The sequence below is a fragment of the Salvelinus sp. IW2-2015 genome, linkage group LG37 (genome assembly GCF_002910315.2).
Source record: "Salvelinus sp. IW2-2015 linkage group LG37, ASM291031v2, whole genome shotgun sequence".
In the NCBI taxonomy this organism is placed as follows: domain Eukaryota; kingdom Metazoa; phylum Chordata; class Actinopteri; order Salmoniformes; family Salmonidae; genus Salvelinus; species Salvelinus sp. IW2-2015.
The window spans coordinates 11,060,706-11,086,132 of record NC_036876.1 but is presented as its reverse complement, the minus strand read 5'-3'; the positions used below and the strand labels follow the sequence as shown (position 1 = coordinate 11,086,132).

The following is a 25,427-nucleotide window of genomic DNA, read 5'->3' as shown; positions in this document are numbered from 1 at the left end:
GGGGGGGATACGTGACACAGGAGGCTGGTGAGGGGAAGACGCTTCATAATAATGTCTGGAACGGAGCGAATGGAATTGCATCAAACACCTAGAAACAATGTGTTTGATTTATTTCATAACATCCACTGATAACGCTCCAGCCATTACTACGAGCCCGTCCTACCCAATTAAGGTGCCACCAACCTCCTGTGATCTACACGCTCTCCTCCTCACACCTTTTCCATTTGCTTGTGGACACACAGCTTAGATAGTTGTCACCATATTAGCTAACGTCAAGTCAATAACATAGCTACTATAACTAACGGCTTAGTAAATCCTCTACAATCATGCAGTACAGTGTACAGTTAGCAAGCAGTTTAGCAGTTACACCGGCGAGTTCCGGTGTCAATAAATTAATAAAGCCAAAAGCTTACCTTGACTTGGAAGAGTTCTAGAGTTGGATAGCCGTAGTCAGCTAGGTAACATAGCATCCCTCTCTGTTTGAGCAGGGTGTTTGAGTAGGCTCAACTAGCTAGCTGGAAGGGGGTGGGAGCCTCCTAGGTTTTGTATTGAAGTCAATGTACCCAGAAGAGGATGGAAACTAGCTGTCCTCCGGCTAAACCACGGGGCTACCCTACAGAGTGCTGTTGAGCCTACTGTAGACCTCCATTGAAAACAGTGTGTTATAATCAATTATTTGGTGACGTGAATATATTTAGTATAGTTTTATCTACAAAGGATAACTTTTTGAATGTTTGACTATTTAAATGTTTATGAAATTCACTGAGGAGGATGGTCCTCCCTTTCCTCCAATGAAGAGCCTCCACTGGTTACAACATCTCCTGTCTGCAGTAATCTGTTGTCGTCTATCATCCGGTTCTGAATAAAACGGCCAATTCAAAAGGCTAGTTAATAATCTCACTTGAGTATCATTTACAGTATGAATGGGTTCAACAGATGCAAYGTCTGCTACAGCATCAATTTATTTCCGTACTTGAGTGAAAAGTCATATGTCATTGAGTGGTGCATTGAATGAATGAGTGGTGCTTTGAGGACAACTCAAGGATCTGGCTACAACAACAAGCAACAGGTGAGATAACTAACTTCCTTTAATAATGACATCATGAAAAGGTTTCAAGAAAGCTAAGCAGCACACATCACACCATCCCCACCCCCATCCTAACGTAATGGACCTCTCCACTTCTACCTAATAAAGTCAGAACCATAGGACCAAACAAAGGCGCCGCCATTCGCTGCGGGGACAGGATTTTAGACAGGCGTGTAAATAAGTTCTGCAGCGAAGGAATTGTCCGTAGAGCTCCGAGACAGGATTGTGTCGAGGCACAGATCTGGGAAAGGGTACCAAAAAATTTCTGCAGCATTGAAGGTTCCCAAGAACACAGTGGTCTCCATCATACTTAAATGGAAGAAGTTTGGAACCACCAAGACTCTTCCCAGAGCTGGCCGCCCGGCCAAACTGAGAAATCGGAAGAGAAGGGCCTTGGTCAGGGAGGTGACCAAGAAACCGTTGGTCACTCTGACAGAGCTCCAGAGTTCCTCTGTGGAGATGGGAGAACCTTCCAGAAGGACAACCATCTCTGCAGCACTCCACCAATCAGGCCTTCATGGTAGAGAGGCCAGATGGAAGCAAATCCTCAGTAAAAGGCACATGACAGCCCGCTTGGAGTTTGCCAAAAGGCACCTAAAAGACTCTCAGACCATGAGAAACATGATTCTTTGGCCTGAATACCAAGCGTCACGTCTGGAGGAAACCTGGCACCATCCCTACGGTGAAGCATGGTAGTGGCAGCATCATGCTGTGGGGATGTTATTCAGCGACAGAAACTGGGAGACTAGTCAGGATCGAGGGAAAGATGAACGGAGCAAAGTACAGAGAGATCCTTGATGAAAACCTGCTCCAGAGCGTTCAAGACCTCAGACTGAGGTGAAGGTTCACCTTCCAACAGGACAACGACCCTAAGCACACAGCCAGGTCAACGCAGGACTGGCTTCAGGACAAGTCTCTGAATGTCCTTGAGTGGGCCAGCCAGAGTCCAGACTTGAACCTGATCAAACATCTCTGGAGAGACCTGAAAATAGCTGTGCAGCGACGCTCCCCATCCAACCTGACAGAGCTTGAGAGGATCTAAAGAAAAGAATGGGAGAAACTCCCCAAATACAGGTGTGCCAAGCTTGTAGCGTCATACCCAAGGAGACTCTAGGCTGTAATTGCTGCCAAAGGTGCTTCAACAAAGTACTGAGTGAAGGGTCTGAATAATTATGTAAATGTCAGATTTCCGGGGGGGGGGGGTTGCAAAAATTTCTAAAAACCTGGTGTTGCTTTGTCATTATGGAGTATTGTGTGTAGATAGATGAGGGTAAAAAACAATTTGATCTATTTTAGAATAACGCTGTAATATAACAAAATGTGGAAAAAGTGAAAGGGTCTGAATACTTTCTGAATGCACTGTAGATCCCATGTACACACAAACACACACACATTTTTCCCCTCTCTAAAAAAGGGATGTGCTTTCCTTTTTTTACGACGCATGGATTGGAAAACTCTCCCCGATGTGACCTTCACGATATTAAGTTGTGCCTCTAGTGGAAGACTGAATGGAGCTAAATAAATCACGCTTCACATACTGGAGTCTCGTGTTTCCAGTGGATCGTGTGTATTAATATTGATGTCTTCAGCTATGTGGCGTACTTTGCGTGCCTGTCTGTGTCCACTCCAGGTGTTGACACGCGTCCATTCCCCCTCTAACGGTTTTGTGTTTATTCCAGGAAGTAAACTGCAAAATACCATACCGCAAATCACATACACATGTTTCAGATATGGAAGTGAACTTAATGCGCTCTCTGATTTCTCAAGTATGACTTCTCATTGACTTTTTATATTTAAAGATTAAGTCTTGCTGGACCAAGGCTAACTGAGATTGGATTTCTATTCAAAGCCTGCAAGCTTTGTGAAACAAAATCGCCCACGACACCAAGTCCTTTATTTCATGTTGTTACCAAAGCAGATGCAATACACAATACTTCATATACACAAAGATACACTTGTATGTTTCTGTCTCGCCAAACACCATTGAGCACATTTAATGTGAGTTGGCCCCAAGGAGAGCTACACTGGAGTCTGAAAAATGAAGAAGCACCCAGCAACTCTGTTCATCCCTCTAGTCACGAGTCGTAGTTCCGACACTAATGTTCCCTGTCTGAATGATGCCAGCTGGCACGCTGTTCCAACAGGGTAGAGGAATCTAAGAGTAAAAACCCATGGAAGTGTAATGATTTAAATCCTCCGAAATGCCAAACGTGTCTTTCATGCTCTCAATGAAAAAGTCCCAAAGAGGAGATCAATCATAGACACATGTCAGTTAGACCATCTTGTGGTGTGATACAACAGGCTGAAAGAACAAGTCAATATACTCTGCATGTGAATGAGGTGTGAAACGAGGCAAACGTGTAGTTTGAATGAACTTCTGTAACTGTCCACTTTCCTGTCATTAAATCCCCTCATCATCTTAGATCAATAATATCAAGCCTTTTGTCCTTTCAAAGTACCCAAAGGTCATCGGAAATAATAACAGTATAACCTACATAAAATGCCAGAGTGCCATTTGACTCCATCAACGTTTTACTGTGTGGGATCATTCTCTCTTGTCACATACTGTTATGTACTGTATTGGATTAGTAGTCTTATGACTCGCTCAAGCAGATACATCCTCTTTACTACTTCCATGGTACTTAATCAGATCACATAGACATAGATGTTTGTGTCAGTTCTTAGAAAACAGTCCAAGTCTAAACTTATTGGGTTTAGGTTCAAAGGATCCACATGTTGAAGCCAAATGTCAAACTGGAAAGCACCAATGACGATGCCATTCTTCTTTGTCGTGAGACAACAGAACAGCACAATGGTTAATAGACCATTGCGCAACAATAACAGCAACATCAGTCAACTCACAGTAGCCGCAGCGCGTTCCCCCCTCGAAGACGAAGCCATTTGGTACAGGCCCATATCTGCGTAGGTCCGGGAGGTTCCACTGGCCGATGATAACAGGGGGGATGTCCCTGGCCAGAACCAGTAGGTTGTTACACAAGTGAAGGATCGCAGGCCCACTCTCCAACTTGGTGCCTGGTAAGATGCCAACGCTAAACCTGTGGACTGGACAGAGAAGAAGAGAAGTTGAAAACCACTTAAACAAAAGACAATAAAAACAAATGAGGTCATTGACTTTATAAAAACGTATCCCATTATAGACTATGCCTCCCTCGGCATTAATGGTAGGCAATAACTATAAAGGGATAGAGAAAACTATTTAATTCCAAACATTATTGCTCCAGTATGGCTTTGATTTAATTGCACAATAAAAAGAAGGGGAAACAGTTGAGCGCATTGAGAGTGAGATCAGTAGGCTGAATTAAGAACAGAGTTGAGCTCAGATCCGAAGCCCAAATGTAATCAATCAGAGCCTGTCACTAACAACAATGTAATAGACTCAATATTTCCGTTAATGAGCAACATAAGAGGAAAGACAGGCCCGGCCAGGGAAGGAACATGTGTTGTGTGTCTGTTTATCTATCTGTTTTAAGTGTTTGTGTGTGTGTTTGTGTGTGTGTTGTGTGTGTGTGTGGTGTGTGTGTGTGTGTGTGTGTTGTGTGTGGGTGTGTGGTGTGTGTGTGTGTTGTGTGTGTGTGTGCGTGTGGCGTGTGCGTGTGCGTGTGTGTGTGTGTGTGTGAATTGTAAGTGTTTGCGAAACAGTGCTTGAGTATGTGTACAGGTTGCAGATCCTTGATGCTAAGCAGCAACTACATTAAAACACATGACTGATACCAGTGAGTCAACTCTGTTAGGTGAGAGATTGATGGCTTCGGTGATGAAAAAATGTCGGCCAGTCCCGTCACATCAACGCTCAGTTTGAGAGAGATTCATGGGGTGACACAACTCACAACAAAAGCGCTGGCACACAGCAGACCTCAGCCACGGGCTGGCAGGTGACATTTCTACGTGCCTGGCCACACTTCAGACCAGAGCACGGCAATCAGTACACACGCGCACACAGTGGAACACACACACAGTGGAGTGGAACAGACACACATTGGCATACACATTGTACACACACACACATACACAAATTGGCATAAACTTTGGACACACAGACACACACAGCACAGGGCAGCCTGACCATTCCAATTATACCCCACACAATAGATTAATTACCTCTGTGAGTGATTTGTGACCTCTTTTACACTCATTTGTTCCACAACACAAATCAGTTGGACTCTGTGGAGTAATTGAGATTCCTACAAAATCTGAATTGCATTAATAAACATTTAAAACAACATCAGAACATCGAAAAGTCGAAGCAGATGTAAACKAATAGGTATTTCCAGGTGCTGACAGGGATATCATCAGATACAACCCGTTATAACCTTTGTTTCCATACTAAATCAGTTATGAAACTGACATCTAAAACACCTCACTATAACATTATTTGGTTTGATGCCCATGTGACATGAATCCATATTACACAACACATGGGTCACCCAGAAGAGCATGTAATTGGAGAACACTGTCAACAAGGACCTACGCATCAGACTAGCTGTTGCCTATGCTGTAGCAGATACCGATGTGCCAGGTCAAGTTATACCAAGCTGATTTGACGCAACGCCTCACAGAGTAATACATATTATCTACTACCTACCTGGTGGCATAACACTTTCTTAGCCCCAGGCTTTGTTTTGGCCCCATGTTGATTCAACCACAGAAACACAAAAGTCTAAGACGTTGGGCCAAAACCTTTTGGAAGTTAAAACTTCAAAGTGGAAAAGACCTATGGTTTTGCACACCTATTAATTTATTCTTAGGTTGTAAAAAATWAAAATAAAATTAAAAAAGAAGACAAATCTAGTACAAAAACAAAACCTCAAATGAATTAACGCTCCCAAAAGAGATGTTTGGTTGTAAACAACTTCAGAAAAGAGAGTATCCCACCTTCACCAAGACTGTAGCGGATGCGGATATCCCAGGCCAGCAGAGCCTCCTTGCCGTCGAAGCCCAGCACAGCAACCTGGCTCAGGCAGAGGATAGCCAGCGTGTAGTTTACCCCCTCATAGGAGAGACCTGTCTCCAGTCCACAGATATCCTCCAAGGTGATGCTGCCCTTCTCCCGGTGGCCCTGGGCTTTATCCGACTTGTCTTTGTAGACGAGAAGTACCAAACAGTCTACGAAAATGGGGAGAGAAAAGAGAACATAACAAAAACCTTACATTTGACAAAATACTGATGGTCTATAACATACAGGTTCAGTTTTCTGGACACAGACTAAAACTTAAAAGCATGTTCAAAGGAAACCTCCAATGAAAGTGCTTTTTAGTCCAGGACTAGTCTTAATCTGTGTCCAGGAACCTAGCTCACAGTCTAAAAGAAGTCCTAGTTGTTGGTGAATGTTGAGGCTAGGTATGACAGGAGCTTAAATACAACCAGAAAAGTATGTTATACATTAAGTTACCATAGTACTGAGAAACATTCCAGGGAATAGGGTGAAGTGAGAATCAATTTGAGCTTTTAAAAAACAGGTACTCCTTGAACAGTTAGGCAAAAAAGTTAAACTGTGTATTGTATTATATCATATCGTCCTGTACTGTATTGTATTGTACTGTACTAAATTGAAGTGGTGTACTGTACTGACTGTTCGGATGTGAGAGGATGAGATGAGGAGGAAAAGAGAGAGTAAAGTAACATTAGAAAATGTCAGTTCTTATACTCGACTTCAGTGGATCCCTGCTGTCTAGGGAAGAAATACGGCTGAAATAAATTGTCCATATTGTCAAGCCTGCAACTAAAAGATCAAAAGGACTTCACTATAATATCCTGAAATGCTACACTCAACACAATAACTCAATAAGCAACTTTTGCACTTTCAGCCAGCCTGTTGACAGCACCTGGCTCCTGTAAGACATGGCTAAATCCCATAATAGGCCTATGCCATTTAAAACATGCTGATTGTTCTCTAGTCCAGTCTCATCCTCACTCAAGGTGATAAAACGATAACAGACCTACTGTAAGTGCCAGTACCCCTTGACGTGGCATGAAAGTCAGAGGGTAGCCTACAGATATCTTGAGTGCTTGGCATTTACTGTGGCTGTACAGGCACGGTGAAGATAGACAGTAGTCGGTGACAGAGGCCTCCTCGCACCTCTCTTCGGCACTTTCGAAGTACAATCACAGTGTCAACTGACAAAACAATACCTTTTATTATCTGTCACACACACACTGGCGCCACGCACACACACACACACACACACACAGCTCACGCATGACTGTGGACAGCTGAGATAACAGGGACTTCAAAGGGACGAGGAATGGTTGCATCCAACCTCGGCCTAGTCCATTAAACACCTAGGGACGGGCAGAGCCCAGATAGGCAAAGAGAAGGAGGCTATAGTGTAACACAATATGGCTGCTCCATCTATTTCCACTGCGGTTGCATAATCAAAGTGTGGAAGAGCATGAAAGCCCATGTCTTTGTGAGTTACCCCACTTAAAAGCATGAAATGTCAGTCAATGGTGCAAAACAGTTGGCTCCCGCTGCCCTGCAAGTCTTCAATGCGTGCAAATTATTTCCACTTGAGAATAGTAGGCTATTCATGCGGTATCCCACAATCATAATAACATGCACTGAAGAAAAGTCAACACTTCACCAGAGTGCATTTACTATTATATCTGAACATATAATCCATAAACACAATAATTATAACATAGTAAGGGTAATCACTTCCAATCAGAAGACTATAGTTTAAATTCTTTATAACTACAGACATTTTACATTTAACTATTGGCCTACATGTTCTACATTGTATTTACAGCTTAATYGACTGATATTCATGGTTATAAACCAGTTATAACCTGAAGAAGGCACAGTGATCCCGAAACGTTGGCATTTTAACCAATAAATTACTTGGAGTTTATACATATGGAGTGTGCGACTCTGTTTTTATACGCCAGTTATAAACACACGCAGCAAAAGCCTATTTAAATGTAGCCTAGTAGCCTAGCAGAACACATTCACTTTAAATACAGGGCCACCGGGATAGCCAAAGTTCTGAATGAGCAACCTGAAATTCGAACCTATCATCAGCACAGTGGCCTATGCATGAGAAAATATTTCATTCCATGGCATGCAGTAATGCAACTTCGTTTCCAGTTGCTTTTCATTTGGGATGTTTAGTAAATGACAAACATAAATGATTTATCAATTTACTAGGGTAGTAATAGACCACAGCAGTAAACTTCCGAATGAAATGGTTTTAAATGCCACATACATTTAACAAAGACAAACATTGTAAAGCTGTGCGGTCTTATTCCAACAACGTGTATGGTATTACGCGCTTTGAAATGTTGAACAGAATGAGCGACGTACCTGCTACAGGCGATGGCTTGCGAAGTACGACCCACCTAGTCTTCCACTGAGAGAAAAGGGTACAAAATAGACGCTAGCGTTAAAATGCCGAATAACTTTGAAGCACATGCAAATTCAATTAATTATTTCGTTTTGTAAACACCTTTTTTCCATCTCTGAATTTGACATATCCTTCCACGACAACCGAATCCGTCATCTTCAGTCATGGTTCCAAACAGCTGCAGTGTCGCTGTCCCGTGCCCGAATGAGGGGTCACTTTCAAAATAGCTTTAGACTACTGGTGAGGGGCACACACTCGTTTCGTGCACCCCCCTCTGGCACCAACACACAGAACCGCACACACCCAATTCAGAAATTTTCCTGGATATTTTTCAGTAGGTGATTTTTCAAGAGGTGATATTTAATCGACATATAAGTATAATAAAAACCTGCTTGCAATTGACGCTAAGATTAATTCCAATTAATAAAATATTAAATTGTTATCATCTGGGGGTGGTTCACTAAGACAGAAATAATGTATAGTTACAGGGAACCCTTCATCAAATTACGATTTTTCAAGACAGGTGGACATACACGTTTAACAACATTTAAAATGTTTATTCAGTCACAAAATAATATTTATTTCACAGTTGTGTAAATATCACTATTCTTCCACAGTATGTACACATAGTACATATAAAAAATACCAGCTGTAATGTCCATTTATTTAGACTTGGGCTTGCGCTTGATAATTGTGTTGATCCAGTTCACGTAGTTAACGACTTTGGTGTAGACGCCAGGCTTCCCAGTCTTTCCACAGCCATCGCCCCAGCTGATAACTCCATACAGGAAGCTGACATCATCCTTCACACAAGCCAGGGGGCCTCCTGAGTCACCCTGGGGGAACACACATACGCAGAGCGGCACACATGCAGACACACACACACATACACGCACGCACACACACAAACAACAAACAATGAGTCATCCCCTTGAAACTTTATATTACACACACCAATATAAACTAATTCCATTCCTACCTAAATGCAATATTTGTCATTACAACACATAAACAAGGTGGGAAGTTAACCATAACTTTACATTAAAGAGAAAGCAACTGAAGGCCATGCAATTCTTACAGCAGCCTCCATATGCATGTTCTGTGAACCAAAAGCGCAACTAGCATTTTGGGGGCCGTAAGCTAGATTTGGTTGGGGCCCCCCCCACCCCCACCTTGAGGGCAAAACATTTTAGTGGCCCCCATTTTGGCGGCGGAGAGAACAATTTCAGCATTAAAGTTAATGTCCTGCAATTCTACAAATGTTTCCATAGAGCATAGGGAAAAATGCTATTGTTCGGGGGTCCTATGAGCAGCACGTTGTCTGCGTATAGGCAGAGCCGCTTGTTCTGTAAACTTTGCCCAGTGATTCCTCCATATTATACAGTATTTTTTTAAATTTATTTTATTTAACTAGGCAAGTCAGTTAAGAACAAATTCTTATTTACAATGACGGACTACCCCGGGCCAAACCCGGGACGACGCTGGGCCAATTGTGCGCAGCCCTATGGGACTCCCAATCACGGCCGGATGTGATTCAGCAAGTATCACACAATACACATCATTATCACATGGCTGGCTGTACCATCTACAAGAAAACATTATCTATATCATTCTATTCCAATTTGGGTCCAGAGAGCCCTAGATCTATGCACTATTACCTGGCAGGCATCCGCACATCGGTTGGTCCCGGCACAGACCATGTTGGAGGTCACATGGTTGCCGTAGACTTCAGGCAGGATACACCTCTCAAACGGGACGATCCTCACCCCGGCCTCCTGCAGGTTGGTGTATTTATTTGCCTCTTTGGAAAAATAAGACAAACAAATCAGTAATGAAAGGGATAGAGTCATATACTATAAGCATTTGGTCATATGGAAACAGTGTCATCCATGAGACACTCATGTAAAGACATGAATAGGAAGGACGGGCCTATATGGCCCGTTCGTCCGTGGGGCGACGCACAATTGGCATAGCGTCGTCCGGGTTAGGGAGGGTTTGGCCGGTAGGGATATCCTTGTCTCAGTATGTAAAAAATTAAAAATAAAATGTAATAAAATGTATGCACTCTACTGTAAGTCGCTCTGGATAAGAGCGTCTGCTAAATGACTAAAATGTAATGTAAATGTAATATGGGACCGCACATGATTGGATATGATGCATATACGCCTATTTGAGATGTTACAGTGTAGTTTTGAAGGTGATATGAAAACATTTAAGACCATAATGACATATCTGACCACTACACTAGAGTGAAAGACACACAATGAAGCAGAAGCAATGAAGTTTTTGACACAACACTTACTCTCATGCATGTGGCCCCAGCCAGTAATCTGACAGCAGTATTGGTCCGGGAAGGTCATGTCTTTATTGGGCAGGCAGATTGGCCGTATAAACTGGGTCTTTTTTACACAGCGGCCATCTTGTTTTTTCAGTTTCACAAGAACTGTTGGAATAGAAACATTCTCATCATAACACAGGAAAATGTGACAAAGAGTCAATAGCAGGTGTTATTTACTGAACCTGTATTTAACCTTTAAGTAGGTAAATTGAGAACCGCTGTAAATTTCCAATGATTACGCCCTTGATCGGTTGAAACATCAAAATAAGTTACAGCACGCTGTATGATGTACTGTCATCGTTATTCAAATGTTGAATCATGAAATCACAGAACGATTGCTGCACTATTGAATAATGTCTGTTTTGCTTTCAGAAAAGAGAAGAAAAAGAGAGAAGTGTAAGTCCCCTCGGGAATGGATGCAGATGCCCGGAGWCTGTCACACTCAAATGTGTGTGTGTTCACATTGGAGCCAGCTGTTCCAAGATGCACAGCTGTGAGTGCAGACAGAGTGTGTGCTGCAGACAGGCAGACTGGCATGTGTGAGTGTTTTTGTTAGTCTGTGTGTGGGCGAGTGTGGTAGTTTTAGGATGACGTGTGTGAGTCAGTGGACGAGCGTGTGCTATAATGTCAACTGTGTGTGAGTGTTTGAGTGTGTGTGTTTGCTAATAGTCAGTGTGAGTGAATAGGAACGTGAAAWAATATATTTACCAATGTCATGGAGAGTTGGATTGAAAACAGAGAAACGCTCTGGAAAGATGTACTTCTCCACTCCAAAGGTTTTGGTGTCAGGAGTCGTAACGTTGAACTTATGCTGACCCAGAATCACACGAATCTTTGACACAAGGGGACTGAGGACAGACACATCATTCTCTGTCATTAGTAGCACATTGTACGATAATTATGTCACATGAATTAAACTGATTGCAATGACACTTATTTTGTATGATATTACTACCCCGGGGCTTTATGTATCAAGTACCTCAGAGTAAGAGTACTGATCTAGGGCCAGGTTCCCCCCGTCCATGTCATTTCTGTCATTGTAATCTAAAAGGTGAAACTGATCCTAAGCACTCCTACAGAGATGCTTGATACATACAGTGCCTGAACTGAAAATGTTCAAACCTAAAGACCCGAGACCATAGTAACCACGAAAACCCTCCCCCATTGGCCTACAAATGGCATTTGAAAACCAAATATTTTTAAGCTTTTCCTCAAACTGAATATTTGCGTCGAAATATAGTGTGTTCATAAAACGGGAAATGTTGAGTGTAAATCATCTCTGTACTGACCACTAGTGTCTGTGATGTGCTGATGCCTAAATGTGAGGTTAAAGGTTGCATGTGAAAATAAGCACACAAAATACCCTACTCTCCACTGCCTTACGTACCTGTGCAACACGCTAACTCCTAAGATATTAATCATTCTTTATTTAACAAGGCCTATATGTGGGGCCTCCTGAATGACGCAGCGGATGGCTCTCGACCTTCGCCTCTCCCGACTCGGTACGGGAGACGCGAAGTTGCAGCGATGGGACAAGACTGTAACTGCCAATTCGAAATCATGAAAAAGGTGTAAAAAGTACCCCAAAAATAATAAACCATTTAAAATATTTTTTTTATTACAAGGCCTATATATGTGCATGGTCCCTCGAGGAACGTAGGACTAACTCATAGTTCCATACCACACAAACAGGTGACAAAATAATAAACGCAAATGCCAATGTAGTGTCCAACTGTCTACTCTATATGCTCTATTTCTACAGTCAAATAGGCTCAATGTTGCATAACACAAACAGGTGAAAAAAATGATGAACACAAATGCTTCAAAGAGTGCTGTACAGGTGTAGGATATTCATTTGAGTCAGTATGTGAATTATTATGTGGATTACAGTTAATGGACATTTTTGTAGGGATTGATACACTACATGACCAAAAGTATGTGGACACCTGCTCATTCCAAGATCATGGGCATTAATATGGAGTTTGTCCCCCAGTTGCTGCTAAAACAGCCTCCACTCTTCTGGGAAGGCTTTCCACTAGATGTTGGAACATTGCTGTGGGGACTTCCATTTAGTCACAATAGCATTAGTGAGGTCTGGCACTGTTGTTGAGTGASTAGGCATGGCTCGCAGTCTGCGTTCCAATTCATCCCAAAGGTGATCGATGGGGCTGAGATCAAGGCTCTGTGCAGGCCAGTCAAGTTCCACACCGATCACAAAAAAACATTTCTGTATGGATCTCGCTTTGTGCACAGGGGCACTGTCATGCTGAAACAGGAAAGGGCCTTCCCAAACTGTATCCACAAAGTTGAAGTCATAGAATTGTATAGAATGTAATTGTATGCTGTAGTGTTAAGATTTCCCTTCACTGGAACTAAGGGGCCCGAACCATGAAAAACATCCCCAAACTATTATTCCTCCTCCGCCAAAATGTACAGTTGGCATTATGCATTTGAGCAGGTAGCGTTCACCCAGATTCATCCGTCGGACTGCCAGATAGTGAAGCGATTCATCATTCCAGAGAATGCGTTTCCACTGCTCCAGAGTCTAATGGCGGCAAGCTTTACACCACTCCAGCCGACGCTTGGCATTGCACATTGGTGATCTTAAGCTTGTGTGCGGCTATGTTGCTTCCAGAGGCAATTTGGAACTCGGTAGTGTTGCAGTTCTAGCAGGGCAGAAATTTGACAAACTGACCTGTTGGAAAGGTGGCATCCTATGACGACGCCACGTTGAAAGTCCCAGAGCTCTTCAGAAAGTCCATTCTACTGCCAATGTTTGTCTATGGAGATTGCATGGCTGTCTGCTCAATTTTATACACCTGTCAGCAACGGGTGTGGCGGAAATAGCAGAATAGACTCATTTGAAGGGGTGTCCACATACTATTGTATATATAGTGCACATTTTTCGAAAGTGGAAATTACAAACTTCAGAAGCCTTTTCAAACCTCAAATAAACTACAAGTTTTAAATGACCTGCATTGCAGAAAAGTTATCCTGCAACAGAGTGATAAAATTAAGATCCTACATCTGTAGTGTCTATATGCTGTATTTCTACGGTACCTGCGGAAGAAGCAGTGGGCAGCAGAGACCACCCAGCAGGACGAGACCAGGGTACCCGCACAGAAGATGTCATCTCCTATGTAGAGGGCTGCCATCCAGGGATGGGTACCGGGCAGGGCAGAGTTGCCACCCAGGATACGACCCCTGGCCACCGATATCTTCTTATTGTTCCTCTTTCCGCACACAGGCTTCTTGTCTGGCTTGGTGTGGTTGGTTTGGTTGGTGTCAGGAAGGACATTAGGTGGCGGTGGCAGCTGTGGCAATGGTACCACTCTCCGCAAAGAAGCTGTGTAAATGAATATGGAAGCAGTTTACAAGTGCTAATCTAATCAGTTCAAATCAGGTCACGTTTACTGAAGAGCATTGACTTCATTGTCAACATGTGATAGGGTAATACTAGTCATAAACTGGTACTCCTAAACTACTACTGCTGGTAGTCTTCTACTACTACTAGTGCTACTACTACTACTACTAGTGCTACTACTACTACTACTAGTGCTACTACTGCTACTACTACTGCTACTACTACTACTACTACTACTACTACTACTACTACTACTACTACTACTACTACTACTACTGCTACTACTACTACTAGTGCTACTACTACTACTACTACTGCTAATACTACTACTACTACTAGTAGTGCTACTACTGCTACTACTACTTACTACTAGGCTTACTACTACTACCTACCAGCATGCTCCCACAATTGGAGTAACTGGGCTAAACCCAGTTAATTGCTACATCCAAGGCTGCTAAGTATGCCTCTTCTTATCATTTTGGACGTTACCAATGGCTAATTTTCCCCTGAAAAGACAATCAACAAATAGAGCTGTTTTATTGAAAGTACTAAAAATAATCCCAATAACGCATTGTCAGAAGTTCCGAATTGCATACAATTTGCCACCCAACAATTAACATTAACAGAAGTGGTGAAATAGCGGTTGGCCAAAGAATGTGCTTTCTGTGCATACTCATGGCATCATGACATTATTGTAACAGAGCCAAGTTGTCCCAGTCACTACAGAAGCATTTGGCAACACTTGACATGTTGATTCTGAGTGACTCATACTTCCTCTCATCTAACCTATTCTCTTCAAACAGTAGGCTACATGTGTCAAGATACTATTCTGACTTTCTATTGAAACAGTACCTATGTAAAGTTAACATTCTCTTCTGGCACAGGAAAGGTAAGTGCAGTACAATTCCAAGAAGCTTATTTTTAATCACTAACGCAGACATTTTTAATTAAGTTTGCAAAGTGCTTTGAATGTTACGGAGGCGTAGTGTCATGGGGTTGTCATAGTTCTGTGAAAGCGGAGAAAAACATTTTTAGAGGGAATATAAAGAGTGAGGATGTTCTATTCCACTTAAATGAGAAGCAGCTGCTGGTGGGATTCAAAATGCTGTCAAACTCTTCACAGCTCATAATAATACAGTAAAGGTTTTAAGAGAGAAGAAATTGAAGACTGCCAAATGCATATTTCACCGTTGATTTAAGACAAAGCCCCTCACGGATCAGAGAGACTCGCCGACCTCTATAATTTGAAGCAGGTTCATTGGAGACATTTAACTCAACACAATTTTTTTTTAAGTAAGCTTTATCCACAAAGGTATAATCAATCAATCCTTTAAATKAAGTCCTATAACAAGGTTATTCATTGTGATATGACAAGACCAGAGTTMTTTTTTCAAGATTTGGACACGCGGCTCACACCTGAAAATATTTGATAAAGTGGCTTGCGGCTCTTTTCACGCTGGGAAGAACTAAGCMTCCAGTGTAGCAACTAAAAAACCCGCTGCTTTTGCGATGCCCCATTATAGCACTTACAGGGCCGTAGCTACATATGAGGACACCATKTTTTTCAAGGAACTCATTCGGGGTCTCAATTTACYGTTGAGAATTAGAACAGTAGAATAAAAAAAGGTGCAATTTCGAAACTCGATTGTGCATCAGCAGTTTTCCTCTTGTTATGTCCCTCACTGACAGTCACTCATTTAGCCTATGTCAGTAAAACATTTTTAGATTGGTAAATTAGTCCAGCCAGCTATCTAAACTTGTAGTAATCATGGCCGAATTACCGACCGARCACGCGTGCCCATGMYCAGGGGCCCTGACCTCCAGGGGGCCTGCATTGATTTTGTTAGTCACTCTCCTTCAAATATCAAAATGTGTAGAATTGCAGAAATGTTGCTATAACATTGCAATAAAAAAAACTTAGTTGTTAAACCTTTGCTAATAACTTTTTTTTTCTGCTAAGAGATCCATCTGTATCTATTCAATTATCATTTTTAATCTCAGTGCTGAGTTAATGTGAGYTCATGTGTAGCGGCTAACTGTATAGCTAATAGGCTATGTGTTTGTAGATCGACTGAGATTAATGAAGCTACAACAGCCAATGTGATAATGGCTGGGGTCATTTTTTTTGTTTTTGCTGTTGTCCAAATAAYATGGACGTCACTAAAATTCAGACCCTGGCTACACCCCTGAGCTCTTATGCTACTCACATAAACTTATGACACATGGCGGAATGTCATAGTTCTCCCAGGAGATGACTCCATCACTGAGAGTGTAGCACCACGGCATCTTGTCCCTATCTGGGTTTCTGGACACAGTGGACATGTTACACTGCTGTTATGACACTTAACAGTATCCTGGCCTGGACTCCCAAACAGCAAGCAGAAGCACAGTGCCAAGAAAATAATTCCCAAGAAAGAAGAAACCTCAAGAGGAATCAGAGTCAGAGGGGAGGCCCATCCTTTTCTGTCTGTACCGGGTAGAATGACCATATCAGTATCAAGGCCAGACAGACAGGGGAAGGTGAATGACCATATCACCAAGGCCAGACAAAGGGGAAGGTGAATGACCATATTACCATCAAGGTCAGACAGACTGAGGGAGGTGGATGATAGTGGTGAGATAGTGCTGGCATGACAGGCATGAAGCATAGACTTCAGCTTCTGTTTTGGGTTGCCAGATTGGTTGTCAATAAAGATGTAGAAAGAAATAAAGAAAGACAACCTAATGCTGGACACACACCTGCAGTAGGAGGTTTTCCCCAAGCCCCTGAGGGGGGCGCTCTCCACGGCAGAAAGCGGGCACCAGAGACGGTGGTGCCCACCACGCCACAGTAGTCTGTGCCCTTGTTGTCATAGCACTCCACCTCCGGAGCTGAACAACAAGAGGTGTGGGGGATGAGACAGTATACCATGTATATCACAGCTTCCTGTGTTTAAGTGTTATGAGTGTGTGCGTGTCTATCTGTTTACCTTATTTATATTGGACTATCTAAATGTTTGTAGTCACAGAGCAGAATAAACATCATAAAATGTCTTCTCTATCCCAGTGTATGACCTCTGGCTAAGACCAGTAATGCTAAACTAAAGCTATGCTAAGCTAGGCTAACCTAGCAATGTAAATCGAACAGTGACTGTGTTAGCATGTAGCGGTTGGACTCACCAATGCTACAGTAGGGTCCACTGTAGCCAGGCCTGCAGGCACACACCTCCTCCCTGGTGGCTGTGATGAGTCGGCACGTACCATCGTTCTCACAGGGGTTCTCACTGCAGACTGAGGACAGTTACACACTTCATCAGGTATAATACATTATGACAAACCACAGCACTGGGATCAGTTCCAACCCCCCTTGTCCTGCCTCCCGCCACTGCATGATAAACACAGGAGCTGGTCTTGCATCAGCGCTTTAAGCGTGTTAACTTTGATCAAAACAAACATGAAGCATTAGACTACCTACGTTCGAGCACTTATGGTTCAGGGTTATAAAAGTAGAATGGGAGAAATGCATTCACAAACACAGACACCGGTGTACAGTAGTTGTCTGATTTGACATGTTGTTCTTGGAGTGGCCATGTGGGGGCAGTATGAGTGGGAATAGCCTACATAACAGGCTGGGAAGGTGGGGTGCAGGAAATGGTAGTGCTAAATGAAATAAAAAAATWAATAAAAAATCCTAATACCATGACAAAACAAAACAGGTTTGGTCCAAGTGGCTCTCCAAAGTGTCTTTTCAACACCGTAGAGACGAAAGCACCTTTATCTTTTGGCTGAGAGGTTTCTTTCACGCGTTCTGAGGGGCCTCAAAAGGAGAGGGGGAGTTCAGAGGGTTTCTCAAGGCCTGGTAGGCTCGCTCGAACCACCCCCAACCATTAAGGCATTGAGAATACAGTGAGATGCCTGGCAACACAGCCGAGGCTAGAGATCTGATCATCCAAAAGGTGTGGGAGATTGAGGAATGTCGGAATGGGAAGATTTTTAACTGGAGAAGCCCTCATACTCCAAAGGTTTTAGGGGGCCCTCAACTCAGGGGCCATTCAGGGACCCATTTCCAAGCCAAGAGACAGCACCTCATCAACTCTAAGGTTCCACTCTCATTTTCAACAACAACAAAAAAGCATAGTGTGGCTGAAGCTAAAGTAACAAAGAATCTGAGTAAGAATGTCTTTTACCAGTATAGCGGACTCTCTCACAGGAGATCTCCCCGTCCACACATGTGCACCGTTCCACGTTACGAAGGTAGATCCTTCCCCATGATTTTCCAATGTCGTAATATCTCAGGTGTATGGTTTCATAGCACTTCCCTGACAAAGGGGAGAATAGAGAGATCAAAGGTAGTTGGGTGAAACGTAAGACGAGGAGGTAGTGAACAGGTCAATGAGGAGTTAGGGGGGCATGTTTTGTGGTAAGTGTTTGGCATTGTGAAGAGCAAGATAAGGGTTAATGCACTAAAGGTACTTCTCAAAAGGGAAGACAGTTTCTCTACCACCCCCACACTTTGTCATAGCGCAATGAGAAATAAAACCCCATTGACAATTGACTCTAACCTAAAATGTATAATTGGTTTAGTTTAATTGAAACTGCTTTGAAACACAAGTCCATATAGAAAGTATGATACTGAAAGTTACTCACTCTGATCACAGTGCCTCCCAGTGAAGCTCTCTGGACAGGAGCACTCGAAGGAGCGTCTGCGGGGTACCAGAGTGCAGATGCCGCCATTTTGACATGGATTCACCTGACAAGGGTCTGTGAATCTGCGTGATGAGTGGACGAACACTAAAACACAACAACTGAGAACATTAGTGAAAACATTAGAAAGAAACAGCATGCTACCTCAGTAACATAAGAATAAAGTATTTACCAACTTTGGTGTGTTTAATTTGAACACTGTTTGAAAAGTAGATGAATGCAATGGAGCAAAATGAGGAAACCACGTTTCCATCTGCAGTTTTTATGCCAGTAAAGTCAAATCGTATTTATTTTAAATGTCGGTGTCAATTTATAAATGGCAACAGATAATTTGTTCGTTCGACATGGTGGGATCTTTTTGTGTCTGTAAAATTAATTATGCGGGAAATGGCGGTGCAAATGCCTTTACGCGCAAATATTGATATAATAACCATCATATCAAAGWAAATTTGGAGTCACGCGATGATATGGTGTGTGGTCCTTCCATTTTGACTGTGGAAACCATGCAGTTTATTAAACTACAGTTGAAATAAATGATGATGAACTTCACAGGGTGGTGAAAGTGCACAGTGATGAGTATTTATTTTGTATAATGTTTTTATATATTGAATATTAAAACATACAATCTACTTGCGGTGAAGCTGCTCAACATCTACACCACATTCAGTAATCTAAGCGGCCCACCGCAGCAACCAAGGTCAACACCCTTCTCAATCACACGTCAACAGATCTCCCACAAGGTCAAAAAGCGGGGACTCGAACCAGCGACCTATTATCCACCGGCCCTAGCTCCCAACCGCCAGGCCACCAGCCCTTTAAAATTCCCCCCACAGTTCCCCGAGAGCCTTCCCTCAACCATCCGTGGGGTCATATTCTGATGACATGATGATCGATTCTTGACTGCTGTTTTGACAAATAAAAAATATTCTTATCAATAATAATCTCATCATGTAGACTAGACCGTATCTGTGAGCTGTTGGCTAGAGCGCAGGTGTCAAAACCAGAGTAGACACATTTGCTATTTAACTATCGGTAGAGATGAAAATGCGATGGAAACACATTGAACTTTATATTTTTATTCGGTATATGAAAACTTAAGTGAAAAAGTACATTTTGTGTGCACTACGTCCTCCCTCACTGATTTTTATCCACAACAAGTCCGTTTGGTGTAAACAAACCACTGGTGGGAACACGGATTCTAGAATATTATACATGGAAATCTGTCGACAATTGGATGGAAACCTGGCTAGTGATTAAAAAATATTATGTTCATGCATGCCACTACTGCAAAAAGCAGGAAATGTATCTTGAAGATCGTATAAATACACAGAGACAACATAGACTTTGTAGACCATGAAGTCTTGTCCACAGATTCCACAAAAATGACCTCTCACCAATGGGCTGAGTGTTCCCAGGAGCACAGTGTCCCCAGAGAAAGTCCCGATCGAAGTTGTGCGTCAGAGAACACCTATGATGCGGAAATAAAAACATTCCTGTAGCGCACATGCAACAGTTTCAACCTGGCCATTGAGATCAAGGAGTCAGAAAGCAAATCAACAGCACATTGAACACGATCAGTCACCTGACTAAGAACCATAAGGACACTCCTCAGAAACCTGCATATCTCCAGGGAGTACAAGAAGTGGGTTTGAAACTGACACCATATTTATTAGCTGTCTTTCATAATAGTTGAGGAGCACTGCACTTTAATCCTTTCGGGACCAAAGCTATATTACCAAAATGGGTTAGAAGTTTTATTGATTCCCCCACCCATCAATCCACACCCGCTAACTGCAGTAACTACACCCAACACACCAAACCAAAATACTTAGGTTTCAAAATCCCTTGAGAAACTAATGGAGAAACATTGAGATGAAAGTGACTCTCAAGCTGGGATCCCAGTGGCTGAGTTCATAAGCGAACACACACACACACACACACATACACAAATACATACACACACCTACACAACCACGCATACATACACACACACACACCCTCACACACCCTCGAAAACCCTCAATGTAAGATGAGCCAGCACTGGGCACTTGTTGTTACTTGAGGACTGAGTGGGAGAGGGCAAGATTCATGTTGAATTACATCCTAGTTGTTCATACTTGCAGACGCTCACCAGCCCTGTCATAGCCTGAGTGGATTTACTCTGCGGCTGCAGCCACACAGATGACTTTATCATAGCACTCCCTGTCCAACAGCTCTGTGGTTATGAGACACAGATCTGTGGTTATGAGACACAGCTCTGTGGTTATGAGACACAGATCTGTGGTTATGAGACACAGATCTGTGGTTATGAGACACAGTTGTTTTCACAAAAGAAGAGTTTAATCAAAACAAGAAGGCAGTGAGGCATCTTGCTGTGTCACAATTTGTGAAAAGTAAATAGTTAGTTCTGAGACATGAGACAGTCATTACTATAAACCATTAACTCAATTCTAGGTTATAAAACCTGTGCAACCGTGTCATAAATGTGTTATAACATGACATTAGCATTTATGACAGTTTTTGGCAAATAAATTAGCAGTGCTGACTAGCGTTGGCATATGAAGCCATTTAGGATAGCCCAGTTAGGTCGTGGAAKTATGCATACAGTTACCTCATTACTTTTTAGGGCAATTCCACATGGATTAACGAGGACTATAATTAAGTTTAAGTCTTTATATTTACTGTAGTAATTAAGGGTCTTGAGACAGTCACAGTGCAAATGCATGTCTCAATGAATGTCTGTTAGTGGTTAGAATGTCTGTCAGTGGTTACATTTTCAAATCATGTTGTATTCGTCACATGCTTCGTAAACAACAGGTGTGGACTAACAGTGAAATGCTTACKTATGGGCCCTTCCCAACAATGAAGAGAGAAAAAACATAGAGAAATAATATAAAAGTAATAACACGTAATAATAAAAATTATAATAGATACACATTGAGAAACGATAACTTGGCTATATACAAGGGGCACCAGTACTGAGTCGATGTGCGGGGGTACGAGGTAATTGAGATAGATATGTACATCTAACTAGGAATGAAATGACTAGGCAACAGGATAGATAATAAACAGTAACAGCCACGTATGTGATGAGTCAAAGAAGTTAGTGCAAAAAGGGTCAATGCAGATTGTCCGGGTAGCTATTTGGTTAACTATTTAACTAACTATATAGCAGTCTTATGACTTGGAGGTAGAAGCTGTTCAGGGTCCTGTTGGTTCCAGACTTGGTGCATAGGTATCGTTTGCAGTGCGGTAGCAGAGAGAACAGTCTACGACTTGGGTGGCTGGAGTCTTTGACCATTTTTAGGGCCTTCCCCTGAAACCGCCTGGTACAGAGGTCCTGGATGGCAGGGAGCTCGGCCCCAGTGATATACTGGGCCGTACGCACTACCCGCTGTAGCGCCTTGCGGGTCGGATGCCATACCAAGCGGTGATGCAGCTAGTCAAGATGCTCTCAATGGTGCAGCTGTAGAACCTTTTGAGGATCTGCGGGCACATGGCAAATCTTTTCAGCCTCCTGAGGGGGAAGAGGCGTTGTCGTGGTCTCTTCGTGAATGTGCTGGTGTGTTTAGACCATGACAGATGCTTAGTGATGTGGACACGGCATGGCTTTCACATGGCTCTCGTGTGCGTGTGTGCGTGGGTGTCTCACCTCACCAATCTATGACTGGGAAACCCCTTTGTGTGTACAAGAGTGAGGTACACTACATGACCAAAACTATGTGGACACCTGCTCATCGAACATCTCATTCTAAAATCATGGGCATTAATATGGAGTTGGTCCCCCCTTCGCTGCTATAATAGCATCCACTCTTTTGGGAAGACGTTGGAACATTGCTGTGGGGACTTCCATTCAGCCACAAGCGCATTAGTGATGTCGGGCACTGATGTTGGGCGATTAGGCCTGGCTCGCAGTTTGCGTTCCAATTCATCCCAAAGGTGTTTGATGGGGTTGAGGTCAGGACTCTGTGCAGGCCAGTCAAGTTCTTCTACACCAATCTCGACATAACATTTCTGTATGGAACTTGCTTTGTGCACAGCGGCATTGTCATGCYGAGACAGGAAAGGGCCTTCCCCAAACTGTTCCCACAAAGTTGGAAGCACAGAATCGTCTAGAATGTTTTTGTATGCTGTAGCATTAACATTTCCCTTCACTGAAACTAAGCGTCCCCAAACCATCAAAAACAGCCCCAGACCATTATTTCTCCTCCACCAAACTTTACAGTTGGCACTATACATTCGGCAAGTAGCGTTCTCCTGGCATCTGCCAAACTCAGATTCGGCCGTTGGACTTCCAGATGGTGAAGCGTGATTCATCACTCCAGAGAATGCGTTTCCACTGCTCCAGAGTCCAATGGCGGCAAGCTTTACACTACTTGGCATTGCGCATGGTGATATTAGGCTTGTGTGCAGCTGCTAGGCCATTGAAACCCATTTCATGACGCTCCCGACGAACAGTTCTTGAGCTGAAGTTGCTTCCAGAGGCAGTTTGGAACTCCGTAGTGAGTGTTGCAACCAAGGACAGATGATTTTTCAGCATTCGGTGGTCCCATTCTGTGAGCTTGTGTGGCCTACCGTTGTTGCTCCTAGACGTTTTCACTTCACAATAACAGCCTTTACAATTGACCGGGGCAGGTCTAGCAGGGCAGAAATTTGACGAACTGACTTGTTGCAAAGGTGGCATCCTATGACGATGCCACGTTGAAAGTCACTGAGCTCTTCAGTAAGGCCATTCTACTGCCAATGTTTGTCTATGGAGATTGCATGGCGGTGTGCTCAATTTTATACACMTGAAATAGCCAAAATCCACACATTTGAAGGGGTGTCCACATACTTTTGTATATATAGTGTATCTCTTTGAGTAATGGAAATGTGTGGCAATGTTATGCTGAATGTGCGTGTGGTTGAAGTGGTTGTTTGTGTCTCTAAAACATTGGATACTAGAGTGACCAAGAGACACTTGAAATGGATGACACTGGACTCACCAAGAGCTGGAGAAGCTGATGGTGATACAGTGGTGGTGAATGCTTCCTCCATGAAGGAATGGGAATTTACATTCTTTCCCATCTACTGTAAGGACTGGATCCACAGAAACGGGAGTAGATACATACGGTTATCAGTGAACATATTGTGAACATATTGTATTTTACACATATTCTAGTCATAAATTCCTTATTCTCCGCAAGAAAATTAAAAAAATCTGTATTTCATTAAGTTTATTGCACAAGATCAGTTCAACATCAATATTGAAAGTAAAAACAATACCAACCCTAAAACACTTTGCCGCAGAATAGAGGCCACTTTGAATATGCTATGAGAAAGCAGGTGTTCTCCCATGGCTTGGGATCACAGCATATGATAGACAATAAATCTTTTGAGTTTGACAGCGGCTCCTGCCAGGACCCAATCAAGTTATATTACTAGGGAAGCCCAGTAGAAGGGATGCATAGATGTCAGCACTATATCATTCCCCTAGACAGCCTAATCGTTGTTCTGTTATGAAAAGAGATTGTGTACCCTTGCCAACACAAGATGAATAATTCTGGATTCCAACTCCATCGATTAAAGAGGTCATTATCATTGAGTTCTTGACTGGTAAATTGTTTGATGGGCTGTATTGTACAGTTGTGTAATCCTATTATACAAACAACATATTTCAACATTTTATAAACAACATTGAAACAGGATAGTGACGACTACGCACAAAACTGTAATCAATTAAACAGGTAATGTATGTTGTTAATGTTAATAGTAATGATTACCTTTATGACTATCTCTGTTCACATTTCTTGCACTAAACGTTTCATATCTTGGGAGTACCATTCGCTGGAACCAAAGTGAAAACAATATTAAAGTAATGCACGGTTAGTTTACATCTTTGGCAAATGATGCACGCCAAAATATGCCTATCCAAACAAACCGTTCACTTGTTGCGCTCTAGAAGAACTGCTTGAATTGTAAGAAATAGCTCCACTTACCGTCCGTGCACTGAGGACATACGGTAGGAAAAGTAACACAAAGTACAGCATCATAATATTTTGGGTTATGTAGCCTCTGTTATCGTGCGCAAAATTATTTGAAGTTAATTTCTTGAATCAGGTCCGTCAGATAAATGTCACGTTTTATCTGTCAATTCGAGAGAACTCAGCCTGCTTTTGGTCATGGAGAACGTGGGATATGCTGCAAGAGCGAGCCTGTTCCCTGCAAACCCTATTGAGTAAATGAAATGCGTCATTAGACCTACTTTTTGATTATGGTCATCACTCCACGCAAAACATCGAATTGCAACTAATTTCCCTTACGAGACGCCCACGATTAAACATGCAAGATCTTGAAAGTGCTGATCTTTGATGTAATGGAAAGTAACTTTTTGGAGGAGGTGGCGGGTGATGGTTTCGGATCCCTCCTCTCATAGCTTGTTAACCATACGGAAACATTCCAAGTGCTGCGTGCTGTGGCAAGAACACAACCTGTCCCATAACCAAGCCTCTAATTTTCAAAGATTGCAGTAATTGAAATGCCTGCTGGTAAACTACACTCGGAGATATAGTATTCTTACTGACAAGACACGACTTCCTGACAAGACATTGTGAA

The 25,427-nt window shown here is 42.6% G+C and overlaps 2 protein-coding genes across 7 annotated transcripts in view; both read right to left on the bottom strand.

The window, feature by feature from the left end:
* LOC111960395 (protein Dok-7) overlaps positions 1-8,651 on the bottom strand; it is a 45,122-nt gene extending 36,471 nt beyond the window's left edge. For all 3 annotated transcript variants that reach the window (XM_023982380.1, XM_023982381.1, XM_023982382.1), the window contains exons 1-4: positions 8,551-8,651; positions 8,409-8,454; positions 5,981-6,211; positions 3,950-4,150 (exon numbers count right to left, since the gene is read on the bottom strand). In XM_023982380.1, the coding sequence (XP_023838148.1) occupies positions 3,950-4,150; positions 5,981-6,211; positions 8,409-8,454; positions 8,551-8,604 (532 nt within the window). In that variant the 5' untranslated portion in view covers positions 8,605-8,651. The remainder of the gene's footprint in view (positions 1-3,949; positions 4,151-5,980; positions 6,212-8,408; positions 8,455-8,550) is intronic.
* A 276-nt stretch (positions 8,652-8,927) lies between these two features.
* On the bottom strand, positions 8,928-25,249 carry LOC111960053 (hepatocyte growth factor activator-like). Of its 4 annotated transcripts, none has more exons than XM_023981939.2 (13): positions 24,812-25,249; positions 24,596-24,659; positions 23,819-23,912; positions 20,228-20,301; positions 18,777-18,920; positions 18,317-18,448; positions 17,310-17,420; positions 16,890-17,021; positions 13,847-14,132; positions 11,495-11,634; positions 10,751-10,891; positions 10,107-10,249; positions 8,928-9,284 (listed from the first exon to the last, which is right to left on the bottom strand). In XM_023981939.2, exons 1-13 carry the CDS (start codon positions 24,863-24,865, stop codon positions 9,111-9,113), a joined length of 1,689 nt encoding a protein of 562 aa, XP_023837707.1. In that variant the 5' UTR covers positions 24,866-25,249; the 3' UTR covers positions 8,928-9,110. The 4 variants fall into 4 exon arrangements, with proteins under 4 accessions (XP_023837707.1, XP_023837708.1, XP_023837711.1 ...); XM_023981940.1 differs by having other exon boundaries at positions 25,078-25,249; XM_023981942.1 differs by lacking the exon at positions 16,890-17,021 and having other exon boundaries at positions 8,930-9,284.
* Positions 25,250-25,427: the final 178 nt, after the last annotated feature.